Source organism: Tamandua tetradactyla, chromosome 4, assembly GCF_023851605.1.
Source record: "Tamandua tetradactyla isolate mTamTet1 chromosome 4, mTamTet1.pri, whole genome shotgun sequence".
Classification (NCBI taxonomy): Eukaryota; Metazoa; Chordata; class Mammalia; order Pilosa; family Myrmecophagidae; genus Tamandua; species Tamandua tetradactyla.
In genome coordinates this window covers 37,801,048-37,818,791 of record NC_135330.1, presented here as the reverse complement: position 1 = coordinate 37,818,791, position 17,744 = coordinate 37,801,048, and the positions used below count along the sequence as shown (strand labels likewise).

The 17,744-nt window shown below is 36.0% G+C and overlaps 1 protein-coding gene and 1 non-coding gene across 4 annotated transcripts in view; both read left to right on the top strand.

Moving 5' to 3' along the window:
- SHCBP1L (SHC binding and spindle associated 1 like) overlaps positions 1-16,651 on the top strand; it is a 67,497-nt gene extending 50,846 nt beyond the window's left edge. The window contains exons 7-11 of one of the 3 annotated variants that reach the window (XM_077157195.1): positions 10,685-10,838; positions 11,989-12,239; positions 13,034-13,156; positions 15,344-15,511; positions 16,217-16,651. In XM_077157195.1, coding sequence (XP_077013310.1) covers positions 10,685-10,838; positions 11,989-12,239; positions 13,034-13,156; positions 15,344-15,511; positions 16,217-16,309 — 789 coding nt within the window. In that variant the 3' untranslated portion in view covers positions 16,310-16,651. Of the gene's footprint in view, positions 1-10,684; positions 10,839-11,988; positions 12,240-13,033; positions 13,157-14,871; positions 15,000-15,343; positions 16,148-16,216 lie in introns of those variants that run through there. The other 2 variants (XM_077157196.1, XM_077157197.1) reach the window with 2 other exon arrangements.
- LOC143681902 (U6 spliceosomal RNA) lies at positions 16,297-16,400 on the top strand. Its single transcript, XR_013174949.1, has one exon. It is a non-coding gene; the product is annotated as a U6 spliceosomal RNA (small nuclear RNA).
- Positions 16,652-17,744: the final 1,093 nt, after the last annotated feature.

Below are 17,744 nucleotides of genomic sequence, written 5' to 3'. Positions count from 1 at the left end.
CTCGAATGGGTGGAGTCACATCTAATCTAATAAAAAGGCCACACACACAATTAACATGCCACATCACCGTGGAAATAATCTAATCAAAAGGTCACGCTCACAATTCAGGGGGTCAATCTCCATGGAATCAATCTAATCAAAGGTTTCCACCCTACAATATTGAATCAGGATTAAAAGACATAGCTTTTCTGAGGTACCCAACACTTTGAAATCAGCACATCCAGGACCCCTACTCCTGCCACAATACTTTCATTTTCCTAGCCTACAGCTATGGCCTCTTGAGGAGTCCCCTACAATCAGTTCACTGAGGAAGAGAAAACTTGGGCCTGGTTTACAGATGGTTCTGCACAATATACAGGCATCACCTATAAGTGGACAGCTGGAGGAGCACTACAGCCCTTTTTCATGAAATTCCTGAAAAACAGTGGTAAATGGGAAGTCTTCCCAGTGGGCAGAGCTTTAAGCAGTATACCTGGTTCAGTTTGCTTAGAAGAAGAAATGGCCAGTCGTGCATTTGTATACTGATTCATGAGCTATGGCCAATGGTTTAACTGGATGGTCAGAGACTTGGAAGGTATGTGATTGAAAAATTGGTGATAAAGAGGACTGGGGGAGAGGTATGTGGCAAAAAACATGAAGGCATTTATGTCCCATGTGAATGCTCACCAGAGGGTGACTTCAGTAGTGAAGGATTTTAGTGATCATTTTTAATAGGATGACCTGTTTTATCAATACCATTAAGCCTCTTTTCTCAGCCACTCTTGTCATTGCCCAATGGGCTCATAAGCAAAGTGGTTATTTTAGCTTCCTAGGGTGCTCAAACAAATATCATGAAATGGTTCAGCTTAGACAATGGGAAGTTTACTTGCTCACAGTTGAGGCTGGGAAAATATCCACATCAAGGTCATGTTTTCTCCCTATGGACTGTGGCATTCTGGGGCTGGCTGCTGTCAATCTTTGGTCCCTCTGTCACATGGTGAGGCACATGGTGGCATCTCCTGGCCTCTTCTTTCTCTTCTGGGTTCTGTTTCAGCATCTTGCTCCCTGTGACTTTCTCTCTCTGTCTGAATTTCATTTTCTTATAAAAGAGTCCAGTAATAGGCTTAAGACTCATACTGATTGAGGTGGGTCACACCTTAACTGAAGTAACCTCATCACAAGGTTCTACCTATAATGGGTTCACATCCACAGGGATGGATTAAATTTAAGAACATGTTTTCCTGGGGTACATACAGCTTTAAATCACCACACTCTACCATCTGGACCCCAAAAAGACAGATTCTTTCCACGTATAAAATACATTCATTCCATAACAATATCCCAAAAGCCTTAAATCATTTCAGAAACAATGCTTATTACAAAGTCTTATCAAAACCAATTATGTGTGTGATCTTTCTTGTGGGGCAGTTCCTCTCTGTATTGGACCTGTGAAACCTAGAGAACAAGTTTTCTGTTTCTCATATACAATGGAGAGGCATAGGATAAATATTCCTATTCCTAAAGGGAGAAATTGAAAGAAAAACAGGGTCATGAGTCCCAAACAATTCTGAAATCCAGCAGGGTGTACTCTATTAGATTTCAAGGTCTGAGAGTCATCTATGGAATGATATTTTGTCCTCTGGGCCTGAAGAAGCAGCATCCCCACCTCTTCCAAGTGCTTACATAGTGGTTATGCTCTCCCTGAATAAGACTCCACCCTCTCCAAGCATCTGAATGGTGGCCAGGCTCTCCATGAATGATGGGGCATAGGCTCCACCCTCTCAGAACACTAGGATGGCAGCAGCTTCCTGAACAATGGGGCAGAAGGCCCACTCTCTCCAAGCACTGGGGCTGACTCATCCTTTCCACACACTTTGGTGGGCTCACTCTTGGGCCCATGATGTCTTCAATCCAGACCTCAGCTTTCATAATTCTGCAATGCCTTTTCCTTCAACTTGACCCTTCTCCGTTCCTTTTAGTCCAGGCTGACAGTGGTTCCATTCATGTAGATCTCACAAAAGTTTGTCTATTTTACATGTTATCCACAGCGGTCCAAACCATCAGACAATAGAACTTTCAACAGAGCCTTCTTAGATAATTGCATTTCTAATCTTGATTTTCACTGAAATGGCTGACTGGATCCATGTTCAGTTAAACCCTCACATGGAGCACTATTCTCTGAGGACTCATTTCCAGAAACTCAGAATTTCCTAATTATCAATTTCTGGTTTCTTTATGTCCAGAAGTTCAGTTTATCCCTTTCCTCTCACATTTTACTATAGGCTGCAAGGAGAAACCAGGCTGCACTTTCCACATTTAGCTTTCAAATCACCTTAGCTAAATATCCAAATTTATCACCTTCAAGTTATGATAACATGCACATAAGAACTCAATTTTTCCAAGTTCTCTGCCACTTTAAAACAAGATCACCTTTTCCCGGTTTTCAATAACACATTCATCACTTCCTTCTGTGGCCTCATTGGAAGGACCTTTATCACCCATATTTCTACCAGCAGTCTCTTGAAAGCAATCTAGGTCTTTTCTTTAAAGTGCCTCACAATTCTTCCAGCTTCTACCCATTAAACAAACCCAAAACCTTTCCCACATTTTTGGTATATGCAATAGCAAGACCCAATTTTGGGGGTACCAAAATCTGTTTTAGTTTCCTTTGTTTGCTCAAGCAAATACTGTGCAGTGGATAGGTTTAAACAATGGGAATTTATCGATTCACAGTTCTGAGGCTGAGTGAATGCTCAAATCAAGGAATCATTACAGTGTGCCTTCTCCCTGAGGAGTATGGCATTCTGGGGCTGGCTGCTATTGATCCTTGATTCCTTTATTACATAGCAAGGCACATGGTGGCATCTCCTGATGTCTTCCTTCTCTTCTAGGTTCCATTTTAGCTTCTTGCTTCCAGTGGCTTTCTCTCTGTGCCTGAATTTCATTCTCTTATAAAGGATTCCAGTAATAGGATTAAGACCCATCCTCATTGAGGTGGTCACACCTTAACCGAAGTAACTTCACCAAAATGTCCTATTTACAGTGGGTTCACATGCACAGCAATGGAGATTAAATTTAAGAATATGTTTTTCTGAGGTACATACAGCTTCAAACCACAGTAGTTATTGTGGTAGGGATGGAGGTCATTCACGGGCTCAGTAACAAGGACTTTTACTCACCAAGTCAGACCTGGTCATAGTCACTACTGAGTGCCCAATCTTCCAACAGGAGAAACCAAACTCAGTTCCTGATATGGCACCACCCTTGAGGTTATCAGCCTTCTCCCTAGTGGCAAGTTGGTTACATTGGACCACTTCCATCATGAAAGGGGCAGTGTTTCGTTCTTATTAGAATAGATGCATATTCCAGATATAGATTTGTTTCTCAGAATGCAGTGCTTTTGTTAAAACTACCATCCATGGACTTACAGAATGCCTTATCCTCACTATGATATTCCACACAATGTTGCTTCTGATCAAGGAATCCAATTCATAGCAAATGAAGTCTGGGGATGGGCACATGGTCTTACCGTTTTCCCCAACATCCTGGAGCAGCTGGAGTCATAGAATGGTGGAATAGCCTTTTGAAGACTCAACTATGGATTCAAGTGGGTAGCAATATCTTGCAGGAGGCTGTTTATGTTCTAAATCTACATCAAATCTATTGTGCTGTTTCTCCCATACCCAGGATTCATTGACCCAGGAATCAAGGGGTGGAAATGGGAGTGGCATCACTCACTATTACATCTAGTCCACTAGAAATAATTTTGCCTCTTGTCTCCATGACCTTAAGCTCTTCTGGTCTGTTGGTCTTAATTCCAAAAGGAGGAGTGCTTCTAACTGGAAATACAACAATGATTCTATTGAAATGGAAGTGAAGACTGCCACCTGGCCACTTTGGGCTGCTGTGCCTGTGAATCGACAGGCAAAAAAGAGAGTTACTATACTGGCTGGGGTGATTGATCCTGATTTTCAAGAGGAAATAGGCCTGCTACTACACAATGGAGGTAAAGAAGAGATTGCCTGGAATACAGGAGATCCCTTGAGTATTTCTTAATTTTACCATGCCCTAATTAAAGTTAGTGGAAAACTGCAACAAACCAATCCAGGCAGGATTTCTAATGGCCGAGATTCTCCAGGAATGAAGGTTTGGGTCACCCCAACAGGCAAAGAACCAAGACTAGCTGAGGTGCTTGCTGAGGATAAAGGGAATATGGAACAAATAGGGGGAGAATGTGGTTAAAATATGAACTATATACTCATGACCAGTTGCAGAAACAACTATAATAGTTATGTATATTTCTTCCTTGTTTTCTTAAGAATGTGTTTGTATATATACATAAAGCAAATAACTTTATTTTTTCCCCTTTGTTATCCCCTTATATATAACATGAGTTGTATTAACTTTACATCATAATTTTTAAGTTACTAGATATCATATATAAAAGTGAATATTACTCAAGGACTAGCATCCTTTTCTGGAGAAAGGGTTAATGTGCTTCCAGTTCTACATAGGACAGTTGAATTATGTTAGGCAAAAGTATGACTATTATTGTTTTTATTTAGAGATTAGGTATAGTTTAAGGAAATGCGCAGGGGTGGTAAATTAACATGGATGATAAATTGGCAAAGGATGCACTGTGATGGTTAATTTTATGTGTCAGCGTTGTTTATGACGTCCACTTGTTTGGTCAAGTAAGCATAGGTCTGATTGTTACTATGAGGGTATTTCCTGGATTTAATCATTGGTCAGTTCATTGCATCTATGACTGATCACATCTACAATCAACAAAGGAGATTGCCTTCAGCAATGATAGAAGTCTCACCCAATCAGTTGCAGAACTTAAAGGAAGAACTGATGATTTCAGCAGTCAGAAAGCGGATTTCTGTCTCTACTTCAGCAAGCCAGCTTCTCCTGGCAATTCACTGAATCCTTCATTGGAGTCCCCAACTTGTGGCCTGCCCAATTTCCATAATAAATAATAAATCTTATAATATTTACATATATATTTACACACACATATATATGTATATATGTGTGTATGTGTGTATATATATATATGTATATCCTGTTGGTTCTGTTTTTCTGGAGAACTCTGACAAACACATCCCACAGGACCCGTAGATTTTGTTCATTTTTTTTTTCATTCTCACTTTTTTCTGCTCCCTAGACTGAATCATTTTAAACATCCTATCTTCAACTTCATGGATTCTTTCTTTTCACCCACTCAAATCTGCTGCTGAACCCATCTCTAATTACGTTTTAAAATTCAGCTATTATCTTTTCAGCACTAGTTAGACTTTCTATTTGTTTCCTTTTTATAATTTCCATCTCTATATTTTCTATATTTGTTCATACATTATTTTCTGGGTTTCCTTTTGGTCTCTGTTCATGGTTCCTGTTTTGGTTTGCTGTCATGCAATACATCAGAAATGGTTTGACTTTTATAAAGGGGATTTATTAAATTACAAATTTACTGTTCTAAGATGATGAAAATGTCCAAATTAAGGTATTAACAAGAGTATACCTTCACTTTAGAAAGGCCAATCACTTCCAGAGTTTCTCTGTCACATTGTGTGCCCGTTTGAATGTACCCTAAAAAAATCCATGTTTTAATCCTGATCTAATCTTGTGGGAGCAACCATAGGTTGGAAATCTTTTTTTTTTTACATGGGCAGGCACTGGGAATCAAAACCAAGTCTCCAGCATGGCAGGCAAGAATTCTGCCACTGAGCCACCATCGCATTGCCCTAGGTTGGAATCTTTTGATTAGATTTTCTCCAGGGAAATGTGTGTGTTAACTTTGATTAGCTGGAGATGTGACTTCACCCATTCCAGATGGGTCTTGATTAGCTTACTGGAATCCTTTAAAAGAGGAGAACATTTTGGAGAAAGCTCAGAGCAGACAGAGCCTAGAGAAATGACAGAAGCCTCAGAGTTGACAGAAACTTGACAGCAGAGCTAACACAATGTGGACATGTGGAGAACAGAGACATGGATGTTTGGAGATGCTTGGAACCCAGCAGGACCTCGAGAGGCAAACACCAGCCACATGATTACCCAGCTGACAAAGGCGTTCCTAACTCATGGACCTTCCTTGAATTTAGGTCACCTCTTGTTGGTGCCTTAATTTGGGTATTTTCATTGCCTTAGAACTGTAAACTTGTAGCTTATTAAAATTCCCCCTTTTAAATCCCATTCCAGTTCTGGTATATCATGTTCCAGCAGCTTGCAGACTAACACACATGGGAAGGCACATGGCGATGTCTGCTGGCCCCTTGCTCCTGGGTTTCAGTGCTTTCTCCTAGTTTCAGTGGTCTCTGCTCTGAGCTTTACTGTGGGCCCTCACTTAGCTTCTCTGGGGCAAACTCTGGATTTCATCTCTTAGCCTCTCCAAAGGTCTGTGTCTTGGTTTCATTTTTCTGCTCTCCATGTTGATTTTCCAAGCATCTCCAAATATCTCCATCTAGATGTCAGCTCTCCATATCAGATCTCCTCTTCTCTCTCTTTCTCTCTCTCTCTGAGATTCCAGGACACTAATTAATACAAACCTTGAATGGGCAGGGGTCAGAATCCATGCAAATAATCTAATCAAAAGGCCACATCCACAATTCTGTGTGCCGCATCTCCATGGAAACAATGTAATAGAAAAGACCCACCCTCAACAATAAGTCTGCCCCACAAGATTGGATTAGGATGAAAAGAACATGTTTTTTTCTGGGGTACATAACAGTTTCAAACCTGCACAGTTCTCTTTAGTTCTTTGAGTATACTTAAGACAGTTGGTTAAAAGTTTTTGTATTGTTTAATGATTAGGCCAGGTGATGGTGTCCAGTTGTCTGGTTAGGCAAGCACTGGCCTAACCCTTAATTGCAAGGATATTTTGTGGCTGTTGATAAACCAGAAGGCTGGTTTATTAAATCATCAGTCAGTTGATTGTATCTGTGGCTGATTACATCTACAATCAACTAAGAGTGTGTCTTCTACAAACAAGATAACCCAGTCAGTTGGGTTTGATCCAATCAGTTGAAGATTTTTAAGGGGGAAGGGAGAATTTTTACTTCTTCAGCCACCAATCTCTCCTTTGGAGTTCATTGAAACCTTTCATCGGAGTTGCCAGCCTCACGGCTTGCCCTACAGATTTTGGACTCTTGCATCCCCACTGTTGTGTGAGACATTTTTATAAACCTCCTATTTACAAATATCTCCTGTTGGTTCTATTTCTCTAGAGAACCCTTAGTAATACATCTAGTAAGTGAAATATTTGAGCTTCTTCAGAGACAGTTTCTGTCCATTTCGTTTTTTCTATTGACTGGGCCATATGTTTCTGTTCCTTTGTATGTCTTATAATTTTTGTTGAAAACGACATTATTTTGTGGCAACTCTGGAAATCGGGTTCATTCTCTGCCCCATGGTTTGTTATTGTTTATTGTTGAGTGCTACAGTTATCCATTGATTTAATGACTTTTCCAAACTATTTTTTACAAAGATTGTGTGTTTTGTCATGCATGGTTACTGAAGTCTCTGTCCTGTTATCTCAGCAGTCAACCTGTGACCTGACAGAAGATTTCCTTAAACATCTGGAGTCAAAAAGAAAAAAAATTCCAGTCTTTTCCATTTGTCACTGAGCTAGGGCAGACTCAGCTCTAACCCTGGTTTCCCACAACTCTGCCTTAGCCTTCACCTACTACTTGCACAGAATCCAAAAGTCAGCCAGATGTACAAGCTTAGTGTTTGCTCTGGTCATTTTCTGAGCACATGTCTGGTCTTGGGCATGTGTGCTGCACTCCAGATTCCTCAGAATGCAGTAGCCCTTCAAAGCCATGATCACCCAAAGAAACTTCCTCTTTAGTCTCCACCCTCCCAATGCTTTTGGGTCTAAATGCTGCTTGGGTCTAAATGCACCTTGCCCCAGGTGGCTGTGGATAGTGTATGTCTTTAAATGCTTTGGTCAGATGCTACTTGGAAAGCTGCTTCAGCCTGAGGGAGAGAAAGGTCAGTCTCTGTGCCAGTCACTTGGGGTCAGGTGAAAACACACCATCACAATCACAGTTTTTAAGAACAATGTCTAAGTGGTCCTCCCTGGCACCAGCAAGACTCACCAGAAATGTCTCAGTCACTGCCAAACCACTGCCAAGGTAAGCAAAAATGTCACAATACTTTCTTACCAAATTTTTTCACTTTCATTCTTCATTAATAATTTCTTCTGGTTGTTCTAAGTTAGTTTGATTAGATTCCTGAGTTCTGGAAAAGTTGATGCTCTCAGTTTTGGCCAATTTAATATTGCTTCATTGGAGGGACTGATTTATCTCCCTACTCTTGTCATTTCTGTGGTTTAACTTCTTATATCATTAAGCTCTCATTCTCTACTTCCTGTATACATTGAGATATGCTCAATTCTTTTCTATCTTAAATTATAAAACACTAGCTACCCTAAATACCATATCTCTTATCTCTTCCCACACAGAGCAAAATTTGAAATATTTTCCTGTTCTTGACTCTACTTCTTTCACATTCATGACTCTACCCATTTTGATCTGGCTTCTACCTCCAGCCACTGAAAATATTCTCATGTTTATGTGGGAACTCCCTGTGGGTAAATTCAGCATGTACAATTATGGGATTACCATCTGGTTTAATCTCTCAATAATTGATTTGGCACTATCAACTACGTCCTCCTTCCATAACTTTTTAGTCTTTTGAATTGTCATTTATCTTTTTTGATCACTCTTTACCCTTTCTTTGCAAGCTCTTCTTTTTGTTTTGGGCCTGTCCTTTAAATGTTGTTGTTCAGCGTTCTGTCATAGACTGTTATCTTTCCCTGCTTTCTTTACACATTTTTGTAGCTAACCTTATCCATTCTGATGCTTGAATTATCATAAATGTAAATTAACTTCAAGATCTCTATGTCTAACCAGATTTTGGTCCTATATTCTAGACCCTTATATCTATAGGCTACTGAATAGTTCTCCTTAACTCCTCCACTGGCAGCTCAAATTAACAGGCACCAAAATTAAATTCATTATCTTCCTCCATCAAATTTTCTTTTCCTTTCTATATATCCTATTTCAGTGAATAAGAAAAATATATATGAGGAAAGCTCCAGACTTCTTACAAAGCTATTTATTTATAATAAAGGTAATCCTTGTAATACCTGCCTGAAAAGTATTTGGAGTATGTAATATGAAAAGCCAGCACAAATTAATTTCTGGATGTGCTTACTTAGTGAGGATGATAAATTTCACATATGTAATGGAAAAACCATTCACTCTCACTTAACAAAGGAATGCAAATTAAAATGAGGCACAGTGAGGATTTTTGCCTATTAAATGACAAATATTTTTAGAATTATAAATTCCCTATGTTGATGAGTTTGCAGTGTAATGTGTATTCTCAAACCAAGTGTTAATTGGTTAAACATTTCTCAGGGACAATTTGGCTTGTATTGAAGAGGTTTAAAATGTTTTATAAGCCTTTTGACTCAATAATTCCCTGCCTAGTAACTTATCCTAAATAACTAAAGATGTGCATAAGGATTTACTCATAATATTTTCATAATAGTGAAAAATTGTAAACTTCTTAAATAAATAAGCATAAGAAAATAGCAATATAAATTATGATATTCATATGATGCACTATTTTCTTTTAACATGGGCAGGCACTGGGAATCGAATCTGGGTCCTCTGGCATTGCAGGCAAGCATTCCTGCCTGCTGAGCCACCGTGGCCCCATATGATGCACTATTATGCAACCATTAAAATGGGGCTTTGAAATAACATTTAAATACATGGGAAATGTGATTAATCATGAAATAAATCAGAATTCAAAACTCTATACAGTATATGAAGTGATATATTGGTATGTGAATAAATGAATATATGTATGGAAAAAAGACTGGAATGAATATATCAACAGATTATATTTTGGTAAAAGTATATAGGTTCATTTTTCCTTTTTTATGCTTGCTTGCTTTTTCTGTATTTTTATAACAAGTAACACATTTATAACAAAAAATATATACATGAGTGATAATACCATTTCCATTGGGATAAAAATGGAGCAGGCTTTTTTTTCAGAATATATTTTCAGTTTCCAAGCCTTACTTTTAAAGTCCTTCACCCTTCATAATACTAATAATGAAGTTCTTTTCCCTTTTCTATTACCAGTGCAAATTCATTGGTGCCCATTGTTTTTAGTTCCAGAACATTAAAGTATAAAATTTTGCTGATTCACCAAAATTAGAGGGTCAATTTGAATTAAGCAAAGTAGTTATTGCATAATGTGAGGTCTGACATCACACAGATAATGTGTGGAAGCTTCTCTTCCTATTAACTCTGTGTCCTTGTGCAAATAATTTAATCTCCCTGCACTTCAAATTCCTTAACCTTATAATGGGGATAATAGTACTTTACCTCAAAGAACTGTTGTGAGGAACAGGAGGTAATATGTAAAACTCCAAATACAACTTCTGGTACATAGTTTATACCCAATATTTAATAACTGTATAATTATTAGTGTTCATAAAGAAAGAACATCTCATATTACACCTTAACTGATGGACTAATACTTTGAGCTTTCAATGAACATAAACTCTCTATATTAAGTCTTTGGGAAAAGCACATATCACCAATAAATAACTGATTAAAATGACAATTTTCAGTTCAACTTATTGTTGAAGGTGCCCTGTTTTATTTCTTCTTTTCAGGTAAAGGACTTATCTTCAGACACACTTCTTCAACAGCATGATGATTTGGATTTGGCTTTGGATAGTTGTTACAGCGGAGATACAGTAGTTATTTTTCCAGGAGAATATCAAGCTGCAAACCTTGCTTTATTGACTGATGATATCATTATAAAGGGTTAGCAGGGCATCTTTTCAGTCTTTTTATAGCAATGTATACTGGAAAAATTGCATTTCTAATGAAATTATCAGAAATTAGAACAATTTATCTCCCATAAAAATCCTTCATGCACTTTTTCCATGTCTTATTTGTAAGACATCTATGCTTTAACCAAAACACTTTTTCCTCATTTATTACCATTGATCTTCATATGACCTTACCAGGAAAACCCAGATGTAAGTCTGTATTAAATATGCTCAGCATTTTCTTAAAAAGCTAATTCACATGCAAACTTTCTAAAGTGGGAGAAGAATAGCAGAGTTTACTAAATTTCTTTTAGATTGACCATATTAACTTTAATTCTGTCCTTTTACTTTGAAGTAGGTGTATTCCCATTGTCTGGCCAAAAGAAAAGAATATGTGACCTAAATTTTACCTATCCAAAAATCAAGGAAAGTTTTCACTAAATTTTGAAAATTACCTATCAGTATTTTGTTGAACAATATGGATAATAAGTATCATATTTGTAGTTTAAAAAATTTGTTTGTAACCTTGAACATCCAATCCCTTAATTCTGTGTAGATGTTAAGTTTAGATGATTGCTTTGACTATTCTAGAGCAAACTTATGGGTATGATTACATTAATATTCTAAGTTAATTCAAGAGTCTCTGCCAGGGGCAGGCCGGGGTGGCTCAGCAGGCAGAGTTCTCGCCTGCCATGCCAGAGACCCAGGTTTGATTCCCGGTGTCTGCCCATGTAAAAAAAAAAAAATATATATATATATATATTAAAAAAAAAAAAAGTCTCTGCCAGTCTTTTTAAATTAGGGTTTGAAACTAAATTGTATATTAATGATACTTCTTATATCTTAGATATTTTGTAGATGACTGCTGATTATAAAATTTCTGGAAATGTGAAGTAGAATAAGTATGTTTAATAAATACCGGAGAAAATTTAGATTGGTAATAAAATATTTTTTCCATCATGGCATCAAAATAAGGACAAAGTTTACCTTATAATTGTCTAGTTAACAATTAAGTAATATATTACTTATTACAAATGTGTGAAAGGAAAATTCATAAGTAGTAGCAAGTATTATTGAGTGACTACAGGGCTTTAAAATTTGATATTGCTCATTTAATTATGTATTTTTTGTCCTTATGACAGGAGTTGGGAGGAAAGAGGAAATTATGATAACTTCCGAACCTTCTCATGACAGTTTTGTGGTGTCCAAAGCTGACAATGTGAAACTAATGCATCTATCTTTGATACAGCAAGGGACGGTTGATGGTATTGTGGTGGTAGAGTCTGGTCATATGACTCTAGAAAACTGTATATTAAAATGTGAAGGAACAGGAGTGTGTGTTCTTACAGGGGCTGCTTTGACAATTACAGACTGTGAAATTACTGGTGCCCAGGTATTTCATTCTACAAAAACTACAATTTTATATGACTATAGTTACCAACTTAGAATGATCTTAATATGCAAACAAAGGGTAACAATTTCTTCATCTTTGAATGGCATTAGAATTAAACTTTGAAACTGGTAGAAAGGATATCCTAGTACACTTAGAAAATTGAGTGCCTAAGTCCAAATGAAAGAGTTATTTAGCATTGTGATTAAAAAATAAACCTAGGAATCAGGAGCTATAAAATGGACCATAGGTCAATTACTTGATGGTTTAGTAAAAAATAAATAAATACTTATAGGTTACTAAACATTGCTATAAGGTGTTGTGATTACTTCTGACAGTTTCTGAATAATCAGGGCATAGAAAACTTGAGTCTTCAGGTAGCAATCAAAAGGTCATTAAAGGACTGAAACATTGAAGAAGAAAAAAATGATTAAAGGAAGTAGGAAAATAAGACTTTTATAGGATATTTTTTCTTAATTTCCATTAAAATGAGGAAATAGAGTGGGTACGAATGAAGAGGTTTTGTACTCACCTTTAGAGAATCCGTTGAGGTGGAGAGCAGGGTCGTAGACTGCATGGCCCCAACCTTCCATCTAGGCCCAATGATTTTGTCGCACAGATAATATTTGGCTTCCAACATTTTTTAATATCATCTCTAAAATTGTTGAGTGCATTATTATGCATTTTCATGTAATGTAAGTGTTTAGATTGCACATAGAATACAACTTTCAAGTCTAAAGAAACTTTTGGAAATGTACTTTTGTTTTATAAATATTTTATTTGTTTTTAATTTATAGGGTGCTGGTGTTGAATTATATCCTGGGAGCATAGCCATTTTGGAAAGGAATGAAATTCATCACTGTAATAACCTCAGAACCAGTGACAGTTCAAAAAGCACTTTAGGTGGAGTTAATATGAAGGTATATTCACATTTCTGCACATAGAATTCTTATAAAAATTATAAATATATATTAAAATATGTAATGAAATATTAGCTTAACTCTTAAAATTTAGTCTTTACATTCCTTTCTTGTTTAGAATTTCATGTCCAATGAAAAATCTTAAAAATATTATCATTGATGTGGAAAAGAGCAATAGTACAAATAAGAATTAAAATATGGTTAAAACAATGGCTGATGGGAAACAAGTTTAGTCAAATTTAATGATTTGAACTTAAATTCTTCGCAAATTACTTTAAACATGAGAAAGTGGATAAGTTTTGCTCATGTAATACACTTTGAAAAGTAGAACAAATTAAAAGAGAATAATAAACACATTAAGAAACATTTTAAGTCTAATCCTCAAATTTGCATAAAATGATTTAAGCTAACCAATTAAAACATTAATAATTTATAGGTTAAATGCCTTTCTCTCCCTTTCTGCTTCTATATTACCTTTCTGGGACCCTCCCTAGGCTTGTATAGTTAATAAAGTTTTTCCCTAGAATTCTAGTTACATGGAAATTCCTTATGGTTTTATGAATTTTATCTCCACAAGTAGACTGTACACTACATAAAGGCAGAAAATGTATTATATAATACTAGAAGAATCATCACCTTAACCTAGCATGATTTTGATAACTAAACCAGGTAATTGGTTGAAAATAAGGTCCAAATGGTAAATTGAAGTATCATGGGGGCAATTTTTAAATCCCTGATTAGTCTTAAAACACTATTTTTTCTGCTTGTAAGTATTTCCTAATTTTTCAGTGGCTCTCTAACTTTAGCATGAATCAGAATCACTTGGGAGACCCACGTTTAGTTCCTGATTCAATAGGTCAGAGTAGAGCCTGAGAATTTGCATTTCTAGTATATTCCTACATGATGCTGATACTGCTTTCTGGCCAAAATCACATTTTGAGAACTGTTCTAGTTTGCTAGCTGCTGGAATGCAACACACAAGAGATAGATCGACTTTTAATAACAGGGGATTTATTTTGTTAGTTCTTCAGAGGAAAGGCAGCCAACTTTCCACTGAGGTTCTTTCTTACGTGGGAAGGCACAGGATGGTCTCTGCTGGCCTTCTCTCCAGGCCTCTGGGTTCCAACAACTTTCCCCAGGGTGATTTCTTTCTCCATCTCCAAAGGCCTGGGCTGAGCTGCGAGTGCTGAGATGAGGTATGCTGAGCTGCTTGTGCTGTGCTATGTTGTGCTCTCTCATTTAAGCACCAGCCAATTAAGTCAAACATCATTCACTGCAGCAGGCACGCCTCCTAGCTGGCTGCAGATGTAATCAGCAACAGATGAGGTTCACGTACCATTGGATCATGTCCACAGCAACAGAACTAGGTGCCTTCACCTGGCCAAGTTAACAACTGAATCTAACTATCACAAGAATCATAACTGTTATTCAAAGTGTGATCCACAGACCAATAGCATTGGCTTCCTCTGGCTGTCAGAAATGCAGAATCTCAAGTTTTATCCCAGACCAACTGAATCAGAATCTAATGTTTAACAAGATCTTCAAGTAATTTTCATATACATTAACGTTTAATAAGCCTGTTTTATGAAATATGGCAAGATCTGGCACTTGCCTTCTACTCCAACCTCATCTTCTCCCACTTCTCTTCTTCTACATTGTATCTCACTACATGGGCTTTGAGTTCCATGAATTTACCAGCTTCATTCTTGTTCCAGGACCTTTGTTGTTCCCTTTGCCAAAAACACTCTTTTAGATCTTATGGTGGCCACGTCTGGACATAAATGTTCCTCTTCAAAGAAGAATTTATTATAAAGAACACTAGTTAAGTGCTAACCTTTCCTTAGCAAGCCATTTTGTTTTCTCAATATCACATACCATTAATAAAAATAAATGGATATGATATGTTAATGTTTTTGTTTGTTCTTATTTTTTAATTAATAAATAAATTAAAAAATAATAAATGGAAAACTTGAAACATTTTTCATCAAACATTTTTATAGTTAATATTACGTTTAATGAATGTGAGGAAAATAGCACTTGTTCAAAACTGAGATAGTTTCAGTTGTTTTCAAGAAAGCTGTTATCCCAAGAATAAGTTCTAGAGCAGTGTTCAACGATATGTTCATTAGTTCATATTTTATTTTTATAAAAATTATTGAAAAACTAATTTCTTGCATAATTTAACAGGTTCTTCCAGCACCAAAATTGAAGATGACTAATAATCATATTTATAGCAACAATGGCTATGGAGTAAGCATTCTTCAACCAACTGAACAGTTTTTCATTGTAACAGAAGAAACTGTCAACAAAGGGGCTGCTTCAGGAGACAAAAAAGATGATAACATGCTCTCCAAAGTAATGCAAAACCTGAATCTTGAAATGAATAATAATAAGATAGAAGCAAACTTAAAGGGGGATATCAGAATAGTCACAAATTAGAGCAACTGGATTAATGTTAAAAGTTTTATATTTCAGATATGTGTATAATAAATAATTCTGATATCCCTCAAACATGGTGGCTTTAATTAAATTCAAAGCTTATTTAATTAAAAATTAAACATTTAATACTTTTATTGGATAATTCAATTTAACATGCATTTTTTAAATAACAGTTTTATTGAGATATAACTTACATGCCATAAAAATTCACCCTTTAAAGTATATAATTCAATGGTATGTAGTATATTTTTAGTATATGATACAATCATTAACACTTTCTGATTCCAGAATCAAATTTGTTTTAAAATACTGTTTCTTTTTAGTACCCCTACTGCAATAAAAAATTTTAGGTGTTCTGTATAGAATAAATAAAATTAAGTTTATAGCCAATTCCTGAATCATTCCTCATTATCTGTGTCAGTAATTGGAATAAGTTAACACAGGACTGTGCTATATAGGATCAGGTTCAATTGCAAGAAACAAGAAAATAAAAAAGAGGCGTAAAAATATTAACGTATATTTCTCTTTCACATTCAAGTCCAGAGGTACTCAGTATAAGATGTTCTATGTTGTCAAAATTCAAACTTTTATCTTGTTGTTTAACCTTTGTGTGAGTTCCAGTCCCAGATCACCTCACAGTTCAAGATAGCTATTGTTACTCAAGCCATTATGTACAAATTACAGCCAAGAAGAAGACATCGGTGCTTTCTTTGATGGCACATATATTAAAATTGGAACAATATGGAGATTAGTGTGTTCCCTGTGCAAGGATGACATGCAAATTTGTGAAGCATTCCATATTTATGGAACTTAAAGAAGAACTATATGAATAATTTGGATTCCTTCTAAAAAAATAAATAAAAAGAAGATATTGGATTTTCTGCAAAGATGCACACATCATTTCGACTTTCATACATCTAGATAGAATCTAATCACTTGGCCACACCTAACTGCGATTGAGATCATCTTTAAGTTGAATGGCCACATGTCCTTTAAAATAGGGAGTTTTTTCTAAGAAAGATAATAAAAATAGTTATTGGGAGACAACTAATGGTCTTTTTCATAAAGCAGAACTTATATTGACTTTAGGATATAAAAATAAATAAGCACTCAGGTTCAAACACTTAAACCTTTGTTTCCATAATTTGACTGACTTCATGTTATCTATAACCTAGCAAAGACAACCCTTACTTGCCTGCTAGAGAATGTATTTTGTTATTGTTGTTGTTTTGTCCAATTATCAAGTCAAATTCTAGGCCTTGACTTGCAATATTAGTGAAAAGGATGTTTGTATTTCTATGTTAATATACAGCTGGTAGAGAGTATATAGCAATTATGTGATAACTAAAAGGCCCCAAAGCATAATAGTGATGTTTTGAGTAATTTAATCCATTAAAAGTTCAGTTAAGAGCAAAAAGAAAACACTTTCAATATATGGTTATAGTAAAAGAAGGGCTGGTAAATACTTTAATGTGATAATTTTGAGTAATTTCACACCAATGTTTTCAAAAAATGAAAATAATGTTTAATTATTTGGGATTCTAAAGTTTCCACAGCATCTCATCCAAGCTCCATCATACAGTTTTAAAAGTTTTCTACAGTCTTGCTTCCTGTCATGTCTACTTCTATATCAGCACATATTCTCTGAAGTATTTTATAAAACCAGGTCTGTTGTGATCTTCCAACCTCAACAGTTGGATCTCTACTTCCCTTTGTTTCTCTCACAATTGCCTTTTGGATGGCCTTTCCTGATTCCAATCCAACTCATTCCTGATATTCAGCTCCAGAGTCATCCTCTAATGCATATTTCTTAACTGTTGTGTTTGTTTCACATACTGCTGTAGGTACTGAGGATAAAAATTAAATATGTCACAAAGTCATTGTAATTAATCACCTAACTAGCAGAAGAAATATTCTTTACAAACAAAGAATTAAAATAAATTATACTTAGATGTATATATAAAATCTGGGTCATGGAAAGAGATTTATTTTATAGAGCTCAATGACTATATATTATTATATACATAATAAAAATTAAAACCATGTATATTAAAAAAGCCTAAAGGGTTTAAAAAATTCTACCAGTGATTTTATCATTGGCCAGTTAATGTCCTAGGTTTGGCATTTACTTAGATGTTTTATGTTGTCT